Genomic DNA, 16,346 nt, shown 5'->3' on the forward strand with positions numbered 1-16,346 from the left:
TTTATTGTTGACTATTGTGGAATCCTTTATTATGGATTTTATTTTTTTTGGCAAGTATCTAGAAAACACATAGATCCTGTTTTGGATCTGAACCTAGGTCAGTGATAGTTTGTGGCATTGCTTTACTAACAAAAACRTATAGTTTAAACCACAGAAAAATGCAAAAGGAATGATGATATCTCAAGCACTGTCACATGATGAGGTTTCAGTGTGCTGTTGATACGGTATTATGACTATAAAGTCCTTCAGAACAGAGAAAAGGCCATTTTTTGCAAGTGAGTTGCCAGTTACAGWTTTCTCCATTTGAACTGAGTTTCTCAGTACAGATTTCTCCTGAGAAACCCAGAGAGTGGAATTATAATCCAATTCTCTTCTGACATTTTTTTTTTAATCTAGGGATTTATAAAAATCCACATGATTTCTTTGAGAGTTAATTTTTGTGAGAAACATAGAAATGTATATAAGACCACATAAAAGTATTAGCATTGGTTCAATAAAGTAAGCACAGATGTAACATAACGGAAAAATAAGCTGTGCATTTGAAAGTCAAAACATTAGCATGTGCTTGGCACCAAGTGTACACAGGTCAAGTACATTATTTATAAGCATCAATACTTGGATTCTAAAGGGGATGAATATTTTCTCAAAGCAAGGAAAGGAACTACAACCAAAGAAATTTGAACAGCAAAATACTGGTTGGCAAGAAGTGCAGTGCTGGCAATAAAAAGGATAAGATGATAAAGATGATAAAAATGATGTGCATTTCTGTTGAAATAAATCTATTTATTAAAGCAGATATTCTGATGTAAAGCAGAAATCTTTCTCTATATTGTGTTATTAGCAAGAAAAGCCCAAAGGGCATGAAGAAAGCCAAAACAAAAGTAAGTATGCTCCTGTAGTTCTTACAAAAATGAAAGCAAAATAAAGACCCWGTGTTCATGTTAAAGCCTATAAAGCAGAACATCTGTCAGCAGGTTTATTACAAAGGATGGTTTCAAGAGATAACCAGCCTTTATTGCAATTTTTTAATTATGTTCAAAGTATATTAGTGTTTTGTTTATTCTGGAATGTGGCTCCCAGTTCAGTTTGTGCAAACCAAAATAAGACCCCAACAGAATGACTAATTCAGGTTTATGTTATCAGTTAATTACTAAACTAAAGCTATTAGCAAAGCTGCCACTGATGCCTCTTTGAAATGCTGACCTTTTAGCTGAGAAAAAGGACTGTTACCTCCAAGTAATATGAAGGTGGAAATAATCAAAYACCTCTAAGGCACCTGTCAAAACACGAAAGTGAGAATTCTGGAAAAAATGATTTTAGTCAAGTTCCTAATCTTGTAAATATTTGAATGATTATATATGGGAAATAATTTCTTTGTACTTGCAAGAATCAAATGCATATAGATTCTCAATGAAATTTCTGGCTATTTATACATTGCATGCAATTCATGTATGAAGATAAAAGCATCCTTTCATTCCCCCAATGGTGCCATGTTTTATCCATGCTGCAAGAAAATGTAACACTATCAAATGATACTGTTTTCCTTAAAGAAACATTTTCTCCAGCATATGGTGAGAATTGCTCAGAATGAGTGCTGGTCTGATCAGGAATTCAGTTCCCAGTGTGTTGTCTTATTCTTTAAATTGTATGATCCARCCTATGAGTAGAATTAATTTTTTGACTCTTTGTAACAATCAGTAACAAAAATCCAAACCAAGCAGTCWTAAGTTTTGGAGTAGGAAATCCATTTCAAGTATAAACATTGCCAAGATTTCAGCTCTTACRATTTGACTTGTTTGCTTTAGACTCAAATCCAGATCATTGACTTAGACATCAGTCACATAACAAATGCATTTCTGAATACAAACTCTGGTGAGAATATCTTGGTACAACCAAGTAAGTTAGGAGGTTATCACTCTTAATTCTTTTTGATTCTATTCCTTCTGTTCCATACAAGCAATGCTCATGTAACAAGTTGCCTGGACCCCCTGCCCCCCCCCCCCCCCCCCCCCCCAAAAAAAAAAAGAAAAAGAAAAAGAAAAAAAAAGAAAAAAAGACTGAGTCTAATCCTTTGCTGCTGTAGAAACTGTATCATGTAGCCCTTATCATAAACCTGTCAAATCTTGTTTTAATAATATTTTTACAGCCATTAAGATCACTTACAATACCTTGATCAAATTAGTCTTCTCTTAATTTCTAGGCTACTTTTTCTSACTTATTTCTATGCAAACAATGCCAGTTACCTCAGAATGTTCTTACCTTGTCTAGTGTTTGTAGTGTTAATATATTTATGGAAGACAGGCATAGACATATCRTTTCACCCTCCACTTTTTCCTAGGTCCTTTTAGTAGGCTCCCTTTGCATCTCTGCCAGTTTGAATTCATCATCCTTGAACATAGTTAACCAGAACTTCCTTATTTGTTGTTCATCCCGTTAGCTATGTCTCAAATAACTGAAAACTGAACTTAACATGTCAGTGCAAGAAATAAATTACTGGAGAACATATCTTGTTRTGTTGCTTTGCATAATGACTAACCTAGCTGAATGAGGTGCTCTGTCTGCTTTCTGGCTTGCTGTATGCTCTGTATTTATCGTATTAGCTGTAATGGGATGCTTTCTACAATGTGTCGTAGTAGTCCTGAGGCTGATCTCAATTAGGTTGGGACTTGAACCTGTCAGTGGGATTGCAGTGAAAGAAAGTGGCACAGAGCACCCTCACTGAAAAGGAAATCTCAGCATCTTGAAGATATTTCAAAGCTTCTGTAAAGGCATCTTTATGGTCCTGCARTGCCTTTCTGCCACAGCACATCTCACTCCTCTTGACAGTTTGGGCTTAGAGGTTTAGTTGCAGAAGACTGTGGAGGAGCCAGGGGATAGACCAGCTCCCATTTAGAGCCTTATTTGCAGCCCTGGCAGGAGCTGCATTGTAAGCCATCCATGCACARTATAACAACAAAAACTTGGATATTGTTTGCTTCAGTTTCTGTACTAATGCCTGGTARTGGTGTTGAGTAAACAAGGGAATTTTTCTGTCTGTGGGAGATGTTTTCCCTCACTTGGAGCATAAAGTCCTGTGTTTCCACTCAGGGTTGCCAAGTTGCGCGTTTCGTAGTAGGAATGGCGAAGAGATTCTTCTACCTGTTCTACAGGGAAGAAACTACATTACATACAAGTGAGATGTAAAAAATATGTCCAATTTAAAAGATATCCAAGGATTTTCACAGGAGCATTTTGTCTGGAAGCTTTTGTAAACCAGATAATGTGGCTGTTTCTGTGGTCCTGTTCTAAAAATGCTCACTGTATAACAAAGATACCATGTACACATGTGATCAATAACTTCTCACTTATGACTTAGATGTCACAAGAAGACTTTTCCTCCGCGGTAGAAGACCGATATTAATTTATGACAACTAGGAGTTTTCACAAGCGGAGACTCCTGRGGGAGAATTTTAGCAATGTTTTGACTCTGGTGTTGCAAGCAGTCCCTGGCTCTGACAGGCAGAGCTGGGAGGAAGGGGAGGTAGAGGTACTCRAGGTTCATATTAAGAAGGAAGAGATGGGGTCAGGCAGCACTACTGTGAGGCATGGGAGGGATGCCAGCCCCAAAAGTGTTGGAAGAGAAGTTCCATTAAATGTTCTCAGCCAGACGCCTCCTCTGGTATGTGAATCTGCTGTGGAAGAGAGTGGAAGTGGCTGTGTACAACTTGTGTTCTGGCTCTGTGTACAGTATACTCTTAGCCAGGCACGTTTCAAAACTGAGAAGGAAGTAGCTAAATGGATTACAGCTAATGTTTCCATCACATCGCTCACAGTTCATATCACTYTCTAGGTTCATATTATGCAGAGAAGGATATCAGGTGTAGGAGCAGCAGTTTTAAAATCCTTGATTTTGCTAAGAGGATTAGAAATTGAGTAACAGGATTGCTAGATCTTAGGAACCACGCTATAGCTGAGCAAGCTGCAATACTGCAGTCAGTAAGTTGTTGCTGAGGAACAGATTCCCTGAGGAGAGACTGACAGTTTACGACATTAATGTAGAATGGACATGACAGGCTTTGACAGCTTTCACAACATGAGATGGATGTTGTCTGCAGCRAGGGGTTTTCTTCCCAGTTTTACCCATAGCTGCAGGCTCCTAGTCTTCCTTATAGGAACCATAATAGAAGTGTTTGGTGGAGAGATACTGTTTCAGTGCTCCACTGTCCAGTCTATATTTAATCTTTTACCAGTTATGACTAATTTAGTGATGTGAAACTTAAACAGTGGAGCTATCACTCACTGGATAATAAAGAAGTAGTGAATGAGATCCAATGGCCARCTTTTCTACTGATGTAAACTGGTGCTGCTCCACTGACATTTGTTTTTTTGCTGGGGGACTTTGGAATTGCAGCAAAACATCAGTTTATGCAGTTTATTATGTTCAAGACATAATATTGRACAATCTTTTAGTGTTTGAATAGAAAAGTGATAAAAAGCATTTCTTCTGTATTTTGTAGAACAATATGAGAAATTCAGTTCACAGTGTACTAGCTAAAACTGAAAAATAAATCAGCATCCTATTATGAAACATACTTCTTTTGTATTTTGCTCTCCCTAAAGTTGTTGGGCACAATCCRTAGTCAGTTTTAGCAAGTATTTGGCAAACTTCTTTGACAGAGGTGACCTGGTACATCTGTTTTTCGTAGTTATAAAATTTGAGAGGAAATGCTGTGGAGAACTGGATCGTGGAGAAGTGAGAGAAGAACTGTGGGACTTTCACTGCTACCTTTTGTCTTTTTCTCCAAGGCAGACAACAGCGACTTCTAGTAAAATTTCCACTGTGGGCTCTGGGAACAGTCACACAGTGCTCAGGGTTCAGCAGCGGCCTAAAGGTTGGTGACTTACTTGGCTACTATGCTGAGTGCATGTGCTGAAGGGCATCTTTTACTGCATGGAAGCGGTGACACATTTTGAGGTTGAAACTGAACATGTATTTGGGAGAGCTTTAATAGTTACAGCGAAGAATGTGTCTGTAAGTAAATTCTTTCGTGTAGGCAAGCCCTGTGCAACTGAGTGTTTGTGAGACTGCTGAAGTTGAGTTCAGTCTACTCATGCCAAGTGACCACTGAACTTCCCTGGCTTTAAATTGTTTTATTTTGTMTCCTAAACTGTCTGCACAAACAGACTTGAATATGAAGAGACTGATTCATGTTTTACGTTTGGTAATACGTTCTTCCTGACTGTAGTTCACCTTCAGATTTACAATAGTGTAAGAAAGAAACTCTGAGTGAACAACTAAATCATACTTTGAGTAGATGTTGACGTGATAGTGGTCTAAATGGAGTATGCCATGACATACACTTACTGAATAAGCATTTACCTGGGGGACTGATAGCATTTTGGAATTTAAATTGGGATATTAGGGTATAAATTAGGGACTATCTAACACATGTCAGTCGCCTCGGATATTTGTGGGTAGGTCACTGTGGTTAGCTCATCATACACCATGTGAATGGAGACATCAGGCATTGTTGCTTGAGTATATGAAGAGAAGGGCACAAGAACCATTGCTGTAGCAACACAAGTCACAACATGCTTATTAGAAATATTGCTCATATTTACTCGTATGGATTGATCTTTTTTAAAACTGCTGTGATTGCCTGGTTTGACCTCCAGTGTGCTGTAAGAGTCAACATTTTGTTTAGTGATTCAGTATTGATTTCCTTRGTTCCCAGCCTGGAACTGATGAGAAGGGGAAGTGGTACGATTTTTAGTGTACCTCTACGATCATTTTTTGTAAGGAAGAAGAAAATTGTAGAGGAGATATCTCAATTCAAATGGTACCATAAGAACTCAATGTTAAGACCCATTGAAAGTTTGTAAATARCAAGATATTCCCACTATATGCATTATGTTCCCTGAAAGAAATTAGARAAAAAAGCTGTTGAAAATGAGTCATAGAAAGTGTTGTTTATCTGAGATGAATATTCTGCTTAGTGAGTCTATCTTATGGCATGGTGCAGGGTCACAAGGGTTTCGAATGTTCTGACTTGGGCCTAGCACTTAAGTGGGAGAAGTGGATTGAAGTACGTTGGCGTGGTGGGTGGCTCAAAAATCTTATGAATGAAAACTCCACAAGCTGGACAATTTGAAGACAAAATATAATTTTTTAAAAAAAAGCAGCTAACAAATTTCACATGTTTGACCGGTTGTTGTGAAGAAGGCTAGAGAATAAGACATTAGAGCAATATGTAGATTATGTAAATAGGGTCTAGCAGGTTGTACAGTGCAATTTTGCCATGTTTCAACAAATTCTTTTATAGCATTTATTTTGAATTGCTTTTTTATTGGTTTTAATGTATTGCTGTGGTAACTAAAACTAATATTCCTTTTTATTTTTTATTTGAAAATACTTTCCTCTGCAAGCATCCTGCAGACTGTGTTGATATAAAAAAGACAGGCAGGCAGTGCTGAAATGCAGCAACTGTCTGATACTTGGTGTGCAAATAGTGCAGTTTTCTTGGTAACTGAATCAGTTAATTGAATGTTGTGAAATGCAGAATGGAGTTATAGCTCTAATGTCTTCAGCTAATTTCTACCTCTATATGATATGGAAGCTTTATGAACTCTGACCACAGGTTTTATGGCATGATGATCATAGGGTGAAACAATTACCAGTGAAAAAGCCCATTTATTTTTTTGCCTGGCATATTGCATTTATGACTGAAATTGCATGCTTTTGTATTGTTTTTTGTAATAGCATAGTCTTGTGAGGCTCTGCCAAAGAACAGAATCTCTGTTCAAATAGTGATATAATTCTAACAGCAGAAATTTGCTGTTTTGTTGTATTAATAGAGAAATGTTATAGCAGTTACTAGTAGTATAGTAGTAATTGGCAGAAATGCCATATGATGGAGAGATACATATTAACTTCAAAGCTAAAACTTAGATACAGGCAAAAGATCAACCAAACATGAAGTTGCTTTGTGGCAGGGCTTACAAAAACTCAAAGGGAAATTACCATCAGACCCTCTTATGTGAAACCAGGTAGTCAAAGTGTTCCTCTGTGCCATAATCTGCATTCTGAAGTACATCTTGTGTATTCTCTTGTGTCAAGACTCTGCACATGCTTCTCATGTCATGATTCTAGCTGTTTGGGGAAATTATGAGATTAACTATTCAATATTGGCTGTTATGACTTGAAGGATATGTTGAGTGATGTTTTTCAAGGTTCTGTCATTGTCTGGGTTTACTCAGTGTTTCATATTGAGAGGCTTCAGCGTTGGAATAGAGTATGCTCATTAAATCTGCAGATAATGGTAGGGCCGCAAGCATACTGAAGGAGAGGATTAGAAAATGGTTCTGACAGTTTRCGGAGACGTTTTGGAAAAAACTGGGATGCAGTTCACTAACAGTAAGTGGGAGGTTCTAAGCAGGCAGGTAAAYGATGAAAGAGCTAGAGCAGCAAGTGTAGCAAAACACATGGTGTTCCCAAGAGAGAGATCAAGAATAACAGCAGCAGCAGTACRCTGTGTTTCCTTATGCAGTTTTGGTCTAGGCTGCAGCAATAACACAGCTGAGATTGTGGTGAACATGAAGATGTATGTTCCTAAGTGTGGAAGGCCAAAGAAGGTCTGAAGAAGTAGCAGTGGAGGGAGCAATGGAAGGTCTTGTGATATGAGGAAGACCTCCTCCTGCCCCTTGGGGCCTCTGTCATTTCATTGCACTCTGTAGGAAGAGTTGAATAGAAACCTTTTATTTATAAGACTGTTTTCTTAGGAGAGGGGTTGTTTCAGGTTTCAGCCAGCCATGGGAATGCTGCTGGTGGTACCATCATCAGCAAGTGCTTCGTTCTCTTCTCCTTGTGCCCCACAAAATGAGGTGCTAGGGAAGCTGTGCCTGTACCAACAGGATGTCTGCTGAGCTGTTAACTCTACTCTGCCTCCCTTGGCTTTGTCTTTCAAAACAGTAGGACACTGCGAATACTGAAAAATGGAAAGGAAGTGAGARTTACGAATGCTGGCATTGAAAGTTTTCATGAATCACAGAATTGCACAGAGTCACAAAATGGTTGAGGTTGGAAGGGGCCTCTGGAAATCATCYAGTCCAACCCCTCTGCTCAAGCAGGGTCACCTAGAGCRTGTTGCACAGGATTGCGTCCAGGTGGGTTTTCAATATCTCCAGAGAAGCAGACTCTGCAACCTCTCTGGGCAGCCTGTTCCAGTGCTCTGTCACCTTCACAGAAAAGAAGTTTTTCCTCGTATTCAGATGGAGTAGATACCGGGCTGATGCGTATGAGGACTGGCCACCATGTTTCTCATCCAGCCTGTTTTTAACTCAGCTGAATGAGACAGGCAGCAAATGGGCTRTCTTCAAAAATCTACTGAAAGGAAGCACTCAGTAGCTAAGTTACCTTGCCCTTCCCTCAATTCTTTTGTACTGCAGTCTTAAGATACATCCTTCTTACTTCTCTTACTTTCRTACTTTTGACCCCAGGTATGCCTTCCTCCTTATTCTCTTTCATTTGTGCTTTCAAACACTGAAATAAGATCTTGTGTCTGCATCAGTCCAGTGCTGGGGGCTGCAGGATCTCTGAAGAGTTGAACAATAAATAGGAGAATTCCTTTGCTGGGTATTGGCTCTTCTGTCTCAGTTATGGCAGATCCTTCCAACACACTAACATGGTTCTGAGCCCAGCTTTCTCAGTTCCCTTTGATGCTTTTTGATAGGGTAGTATTTCATGTTGCTGCTTTATTCGGGCTGCCAGAGTATTTGGACTGCTTTGAATTTTAGATGGAGGTGGCATTTGTTACCCCTAATTCCAGTCAGTCAAAATCTTACCTTTTACCTGTACGCAACAATTCAAATCCTTTGTTCACTTCAGCAATCGGCAGTGTGTGCGTGATCAGCAAGTCCAAGTTAAATTTCTTTTCTAAATAGCTAGAAACTAATTTGGGAATAGAATCCCTCATCTTCCAACCTAGAAATGAGAAGTACACACAGTAAATAATCAAAGAAATGCTGATTGGTGAAGTAACATAAGTATTTGTTGGCTGGTGCTGAAGTCTAACAACAGTACTTTGAGATGAATACAGATRCCAGTCAGTGGCTTGGCATCTCTACCAGGCTATGTTCACATGTAAAAGATATGTCAGACTGTGTCCTTGAAAAACARGATAGCTGCTTCTAAAGATCGCAGCCAGAGAGATGATCTCCATCTGCCTGAATGCATCATAATTAATAGGATGAGGTTTACAGGTAGAACAGTCTTAGAGCTGAGGGTATAGTTGAAAAGAGTTAGAAGATCCTTAGGGCACATCAGCCCCACTTCTGGCATGAGCTAGATGCAGCAGGTTTGAAGTAAAATCCAGGTTGAGAACATTGCTTGGAGCTGAGGGGAGTGCCTTTGAGGGTGGTRGGTATGCGTGAAATGGAGGGGATGAGGGGAGAAAAAGGGGAGGGAAGCAAAGGGGCGGGAGAGATTAGAAGAATCTTGTGGAATGAGAGACCCAGGCAGTTTACAGGCTGTGCAACGGGAAGGTGTTAGTGGGGCAGAAGGAAGTTGCTTTCATGGGACATYTATCATCACTCAGAAAATGTTTCTTTTGGTATGCAGCTGAATACATTGCTCACATGGGAAAATGTATTCAATGAATTGTCAAGGGGAGGTTTTTCATATACATTGAAGGGTAACTGTCCACACACATTTGGGAATTACAGTGAGAGGAAAAGTTTGCAAAGATTGAAATAGCTATCATCTTTTCTTTAGTCTCCTACCTCCGAGCAGAGTCCCTCTCCATGCACGCCCAGGTAGCAGAAGCATAGGGTCAAAGGAAATTGTTGATCCAGAATCCAGTTCCCCARCCATCACGCAGATGCCTGTGCTCATGTTGCAGGAGGCCAGGGCAGCAATCTGATGGGACAGGTAGGTGAATTAGAAAATACACTAATTAGTTTCTCAAAAATGCRTTCCATCTATGTAGTTATTTCTCCCTTGCTGGTAATTTAAAAGTACTCACACTCTTCTGCAACTAGAATGCAAAGCTCTATTCCTGTTTTAAGCCTCAGATATAGTTTCTTCTCAAAGCCGAATAGCCTGCCTTACTGAGCAAAGATATGCACAAAAACACAGGCACAAGGCAAGCAAGTAGCTGCTCTGGAGAAATTTGCCCTGGCARGGGACTGTGAATGAGCTGGGAAAACATGTGCTAAAAGGCCACATACCAGGGTATCTTTGTGCCCAATGGCCTCAAAGGARTAGTCCACGCCATAGCCAGTCATCTCAGTGAGCACCTCCTGAATAGGCTTCTTGAAATCCAAAGGACTGACGCAGTCGGTGGCTCCCAGCTCTTTGGCCGTGGCAAACTTGCCCTTGTTGATGTCAACAGCAATGATGCGGGAAGCTCCAGCTGCCTTGCAGCCCATGACARCAGAGAGGCCAACTCCTCCGAGGCCAAAGACTGCACAGGTAGAGCCTGGTTTTACCTGCACAACATGAGGCCCTGTTAGCCTCCATCTGGAATCCACAGGGCTCCAGTGTGAGGAGGAGGTTTCTGTTGCACAGCCTTGACAAGYGTGCTAAGGCAGCTGTGGTGATGTTTGTCCTAGAAACCCCTGATTACCAACCTTAGCAGTATTGATGGCAGCCCCATACCCTGTGGGAAAACCACAACCCAACAGGCAGACTTTGTCCAGAGGTGCAGCAGCATCTATTTTGGCAACGGCACACTCTGGCATAACGGTGTATTCTGCAAAGGTGCTGACCCATAGGAAATGGTGAAGCTGTTTCCCTTTGCAGGTAAACCTGCTGGTCTTGTCCGGCATCACATTCTGGGTTTCGTCAAAGCTGTTAAGAGACAAATGTGTTGTTCATCAAGCACAGCACACACAGGACTGTCAGACAGCCAACTGCATTTGGATAAAGGGGAGCTAAACCAAACTCACTGAGCCTTTTTGCAGTAGTTGGAGTCAGGATTCAAACAGAAGCCGCATTCCCCACACTGAGGAAGGCAAAGAGGGATGACTTTGTCTCCTGAAGGAAAGCACACCGTGTTAGGCACCTCTGACTCAACAGGCCCTGAGGGTGCTGTGTTGCCTGTTGGAGTGTCTTGGCTGAGCTTTCAGGTGGCAGCCTSCTACAGAGAGTACTTTGCTTCCTCTGTCAGTAGGAAATGCTTGGAGCCACACTCATGTGCTTGGAGAACATCTAGGAAAGTTTTTGTGGTGTTAGAGAGTAACTGTCCTAGTGCACAGGCAGACTCAGGATCAAGGGTGCAGACTGCAGGCAGGAATTTCTGAGCTCTGGGCTGCTCTGTCCATTCGGGGTGCTGAATCCTCTGTGCGCGTGCTTGTGTGTGTGTGTGCATGCACGCGYGTGTGTGTGTGTTTGCTTTTACCTGGTTGCACAGAGGTCACTCCTTCTCCAATGCTCTCCACAATCCCAGCTCCTTCATGGCCTGGGATAAGTGGGAATTCTGTATTAGGAAAGCAGCCTCTTAAAACATGGTCATCTGTGCAACAGATCCCAGTGGCCACAATCTGTTTGGAGATGAAGGTGTAGATTAGCCTAGGAAACACTGTTTAACCCTGTTCCTGGGGGTAATTTTCATCATCGTTTGTGCCCAGACCAGCCTTTGCCTTTTGCTCGCACTGAATGCTTCCCGTCGTACTCTGTGCCGTGTTGAAGAGGACTGAAAATTAACCTGTGGAGCATCTCTGGTTCTTAGAGTTCTGAAAATCAAAAATCCCAGGTATCTAAAATAACATGGTATAGATCAGCAGGGGAGAGCAAAGAGTTTTGCTGTCCACTGGTGTKCCACATAATTTGATAATCCAGGGAAGAATTTCCTTTTCCTGTGAACTGAATAGCATTGGTGCCCAGAACTGTGGGGGAAGTGTAAGAAAGGTAGTTCATGGAGATTAAGCGTTCACTTAAAAAGCAGTAAAGGCTAAAATGGCATCCCTAAATAAACTGGCCATGTCATTCAAATATCTGCATAGGCAAGTAGCTCTTCTGCATTTATTTTTTCCATATGACTTACCAGTAACGCACTGGCATGTCAGTCTACTTTCTCAGCACACTGCTGTACCCAGTTGTGTGCATTGATGTCTCTGCCTGTTTCAACAGCTATCAGGTAGGAGGAACTGAAAACGTTTTTTTTTTTTTTTTTTTCCCTATTTTTGTGTTTAAATGTTAAGTAGAGGTTTGATTGCCCAAACTCGGCTCCCACACCCTGATCTCCTCCTACCAAGACTCATGAAACTGTATATCCAATCCCCAACCAAAAGAACAAGAGGGAGAAGGAACATAGCAAAACTTGCAGATCTTACCTTGACACGAACTTCTCGCGCCTTTGGAGGTGCAACCTCTACCTCCTCAACAGAGAGTGGTTTGCCCACTTCCCAGGCAACGGCAGCTCTGCATTTTATAACCTGGAARCAGCAGAGGGGATTAGGCTGCGTGGGGCTGTTTGCCTTGAAAGTATAAGCAGAGAAGGGCTTCTCACAATTGTATACAAGAGAGCTACACTGGGTGTATGCGAAACACGTGCGGCTGGGCCTGTGTGCTAGACAGCCTTCCTGTGATGTTTCATGGGGGTCTTCCTGTATATGTGGGATGAGGTGGGAGAGCAGAAACATGGCAGTGCTGAATTAAAAATGAAATCAAGTGATGGTTGATAAATACAGACATAGTTTAAGGTCTGAGGAAATGCCATTTGTCCTTTGCCAGAAGGACTCGGCTGGTTCTCCTTTCATTTACTGCTGCTGTTGCGAGTTAAGGTGGGAAATGGCATCAGCTCTGTGTCCCTGCCTGTCTCCCTGGAGCAAGGGCCCCTCCATCTCTAGCTCCTTTGGGCACTGTGAGATTCAATGGGTTAGTGCCTGTCAGTTGCTCTATGAACCCCTGATGGTCTTTGGAGCTGATGGCRGTTGGTCTGTCAGCTGTGGTCGTGAGTGGGTTTAGCTGTGAAACTGTGAAGCGAACCATTAGTCTGAGGATTAGGCTAGTGCTTTCCCTAGGAATCTGGATTTGAAAATATCCAGCAACCTTGTATCTGTGGGACTGGATGGTCGGAGCAATTGCCAGGGCAAGCCCCTAAGGAAGCTGGATTCGGCAGTGATTCTGCCTAGGCCTCCCATCTTCCAGCTGTGTGCGAAGCATAGTGGATTTATTTATTGATTTATTTATGTACTGGGATCCTACAGATCTCCGCGCGGCACTGTAGTCTGTTACAGATGATATTTCCAGTCCGAGAAGAGCTCTTGTGGAAGGAAGCTTAATCACACATCCTGCATCTAGTGAAATGGCTGGAGCAGAGGAGCTGCTGTCACCTGGGCAGTATTCATAGGAAATTGGCTACAGAATTTTCTCTTYGAGAAGGCTGCTTAAAAGCTTATGCATGTTAAGGAGGCTTTGYCCTGTCTGGCAATGAAAGGAAGCAGGGTGCTTGCTGCAGAGTTCAAATCTAATTCAGGCAAATGTCTTCAAGTCCCTGAAAGTACTCAGCAGTTTACCCGGCTGCCTTTCCAGCTACTCTTGTAAAATCCTGACAGCCAGGATTTCCYGCTGCCCTCATGAGTGCACTGGTGTTAGGGCTGGGCCACAAGTGCTGCTGGGGAACTTAGAAAAAAATCAGTTGAACGCCCACCTAGGCAGGGCTCCCTTTGCCATTTGCCATGTTTTAGAGACAGCCGCTGTCGTACCCCTGCTGAGTGGAAAGATTTCTTTGGAAATGTGTGGTCAGAAACAAGCAMTTTGTAGTCAGTTACCTTGCAAGTAAAAATGGGATTTGTCAGGAACAAGTCATATCAAATTAAATATCCTTTTGTATCAGGGTTGAGAGAAATGCCCCAGGTCTTGACTATAGCAGGGCTTTGGAAATGGTCCCACATGACAGTTTTTTGTCAGAAAACAGGTCAGTATGAAGCTGTTACCAGACTGGGGAATATGTGGTTGGCTGCTCCCCRTTAAAGAGCTGTGTTTCGCTGTTAAAAGTCAGGGCATGAAGCAGGGTTCAGCAGGAGCCTGTTTTTCAGACCAGCTCACCAGTGAAAATACTGAATAGTGCTAGATGATAGAACAGAAGAGGAATCCTGTACGTACGTATTGACAAACTGCAGTTGTACGAAGGCACAGGATTGTACTGGAGAGTGATTTGGATGACTTACKGGAGTAAGTTTAGAAAAAAGCTACAAGTTTGCAGTGTGAGCCATCTCAAGATTATTCCCCAGAATACCTTTGAAAGAAAATAAGTGAAGTGAATATAGTGAATTGAAAATAAGAAAATAAATGAATTGTCCTTACTTTTCCGGTGGTAGTCATGTGGTCTTAGAAGAGTTGTTGCAGGCACTGCAGCAGGCTCGAGGGAAGCTGCTYTCAGTCTGGCTGACTCCTTGTACTGCGAAAAGTCCCAGCTGTGGCCCTGAGCACCCACAGGTCAGTGCTGGTAAGGACAGCGGGGAGCACCGTGAGAGCCCAGGCGTAGGGCCAGAGCGAACCGCTGCAGGAGCATCACTGGAGAGCTGGGAGCACTGGTTAATCTTTGTCCAGGGCTGGACATCAGTGAGTACAGGGTGCATTGAGCAGAGGAGCCTGCTTGTGGCAGGGAAATGCCAACGGGAGGCAGTCATGTTCCACAGAGTGCCGGGACAAATCTGCCTGGAAGGCTTTTATTGCTGCCTYGCATCTTGGTGGGGTTCCCTGTGCCCCCTGGAAAGCACAACAGCACTCACTGACGTTTTTCTCCAACTGCTGCAGGGACAGGTGGAGAGAGGAGATTCCTGGCACTACTTAGGTTTCCTTGGAGTTCACCCCTTGCCAAAAGGCAACATTTGACCTGGCAGTGCCTCCAATACTTGCAAAAGGATTAAAAAATAAAATAAAATTAAAATAATAAAGAGAGTGAAAAATAGACATTCAGGACACTTTGAAGAGTAGAAGTAAAACTTAAATATCTGTGATGTTGCTGGATTTTATTTTTTTTAATGCCTGGCTGCTGTAGTGTGCTATAGCAGTGCCCCAGCCAAAGGGAGCAAATGTGTCAGAAAGGAGAGGCTTTTCCAAGAAGGCTTTCGTTTAACTTATGTGTAACAACAACATCATCCTGTTTTGTGATGAGAATCACACACCTATGCTCTCTTCTCGCAGGTGTGTTTCCACTGAGGCATCCAGCAAGCTAACCTAGAGGAATTTGGAAGAATGGCACCAGGATAAGATGAGCACCTCTCCCGTCCTTTGGCTCACCATAAGATTTGGGAGGTGCTGCCACATCTTTGGAGACTTCAGCCCCAGGGGTAAGTATTTAGGGGAATCCCTGGTGAGCTTTGTGTTGGCCTTTGCCTCTGTGTGTATCAGCACTGTCTTATGGTGGGGAGAGCAGGTTGGCAGCAGCAGCGTTTGTTCACCGTCGGCAGGCCAAAATTCCTGCCGCCGTGAGTGCCTCCAGCCTGGCTGAGGCGCCCGGGTGCAGACGGGCAGCACTGCTGACCCCTGCGGCCGCTGAGCTCTTGCCTGGGGCCGGCTTCAGCCACCAGGAGGAGCTGCTCTGCTCGCTGCCGCGGGGCTGGCCTGTTCTGCCCGACCCCGACCCCGACCCCGTGGGGTTTTTTGTTTTGTTTTGTTTTTATGAACTGCTGAATAACCGTGTCTGGCAGCTGCTCCTAGCTGCATGGCTACTTTTATTTGAACTTGATAAGATATTCAACCTTTTCTCTAGAGTTACAGGGGCTAAAGGCTATGCTACGCGTTTAAGCAAAGACAAGTTCTTCAGGGCACATACTGGACCCCAAGAGAATCATTAACAGCTTTAATCTTGTTGCCCTAACGTGTGGCAATGGTTGGCATTAACTTGTAACAGTGGCTGTTTAATGATGTGCTGTGATTGCAGCACAGGGGTAGGCACCCTCCTTCTAAGCAAGACCTTTTCCAGCTTACAGCCTGGCAGCAGTAGCTGGCACGGATGTAGCTGCTGACAAATCAGTTCGTATATGTCTCCCGAAATGCCATGGTGTGAGCTGGGAGCAAGCTGAAGGCCAGGAGGAGCAGAGCGCTAGGGAGCTGCAGTCAGGCCATCTGGGTGCTTGGGGCGAGGGAGCCTTGGGGGCTCCTGGCTCTTCACAGGAAAGCGCCCCAGTGCAGGTACAGACCAGGCTTGTGCCCCCTGCCCCAGAGTCAGCCGTTGGGAAAGGGTCTCTGAGGACAAATGCTGGCCGGAGCTTTGCCATCACAGGGCCCAGCCCCTCACCCCCCCCCTGGGCTCCTCATTGGAGTGTGGGTAGGGCGCCCTGCGGCTGCAATAGGGGTTCGCCACGGGGTCGTAGGCTGGGAGCCAATGAGCTCTTCTGGCTGCTGAGAGACAGAGGGGTCT

The 16,346-nt window shown here is 43.1% G+C and overlaps 1 protein-coding gene and 1 long non-coding RNA gene across 7 annotated transcripts in view; one reads left to right on the top strand and one right to left on the bottom strand.

Moving 5' to 3' along the window:
- The window catches only part of LOC146583955 (uncharacterized), a 40,930-nt gene that overhangs the window by 14,171 nt on the left and 10,413 nt on the right, over nt 1-16,346 (top strand). For all 6 annotated transcript variants that reach the window (XR_014898300.1, XR_014898304.1, XR_014898303.1 and 3 more), the window contains one exon: nt 15,128-15,273. This is a non-coding gene — a long non-coding RNA (uncharacterized LOC146583955). The remainder of the gene's footprint in view (nt 1-15,127; nt 15,274-16,346) is intronic.
- On the bottom strand, nt 7,940-14,302 carry LOC146583956 (alcohol dehydrogenase 1-like). The gene is made up of 9 exons (XM_085325679.1): nt 14,285-14,302; nt 12,310-12,411; nt 11,376-11,517; nt 10,924-11,011; nt 10,606-10,825; nt 10,204-10,464; nt 9,757-9,892; nt 8,821-8,959; nt 7,940-7,964 (listed from the first exon to the last, which is right to left on the bottom strand). The coding sequence occupies exons 1-9, from the start codon at nt 14,300-14,302 to the stop codon at nt 7,940-7,942; spliced, it is 1,131 nt and encodes a 376-aa protein (XP_085181805.1).

Source organism: Rhea americana, unplaced genomic scaffold (assembly GCF_003343005.1).
Source record: "Rhea americana isolate MKP2758 unplaced genomic scaffold, rheAme1 scaffold_99, whole genome shotgun sequence".
In the NCBI taxonomy this organism is placed as follows: Eukaryota; Metazoa; Chordata; class Aves; order Rheiformes; family Rheidae; genus Rhea; species Rhea americana.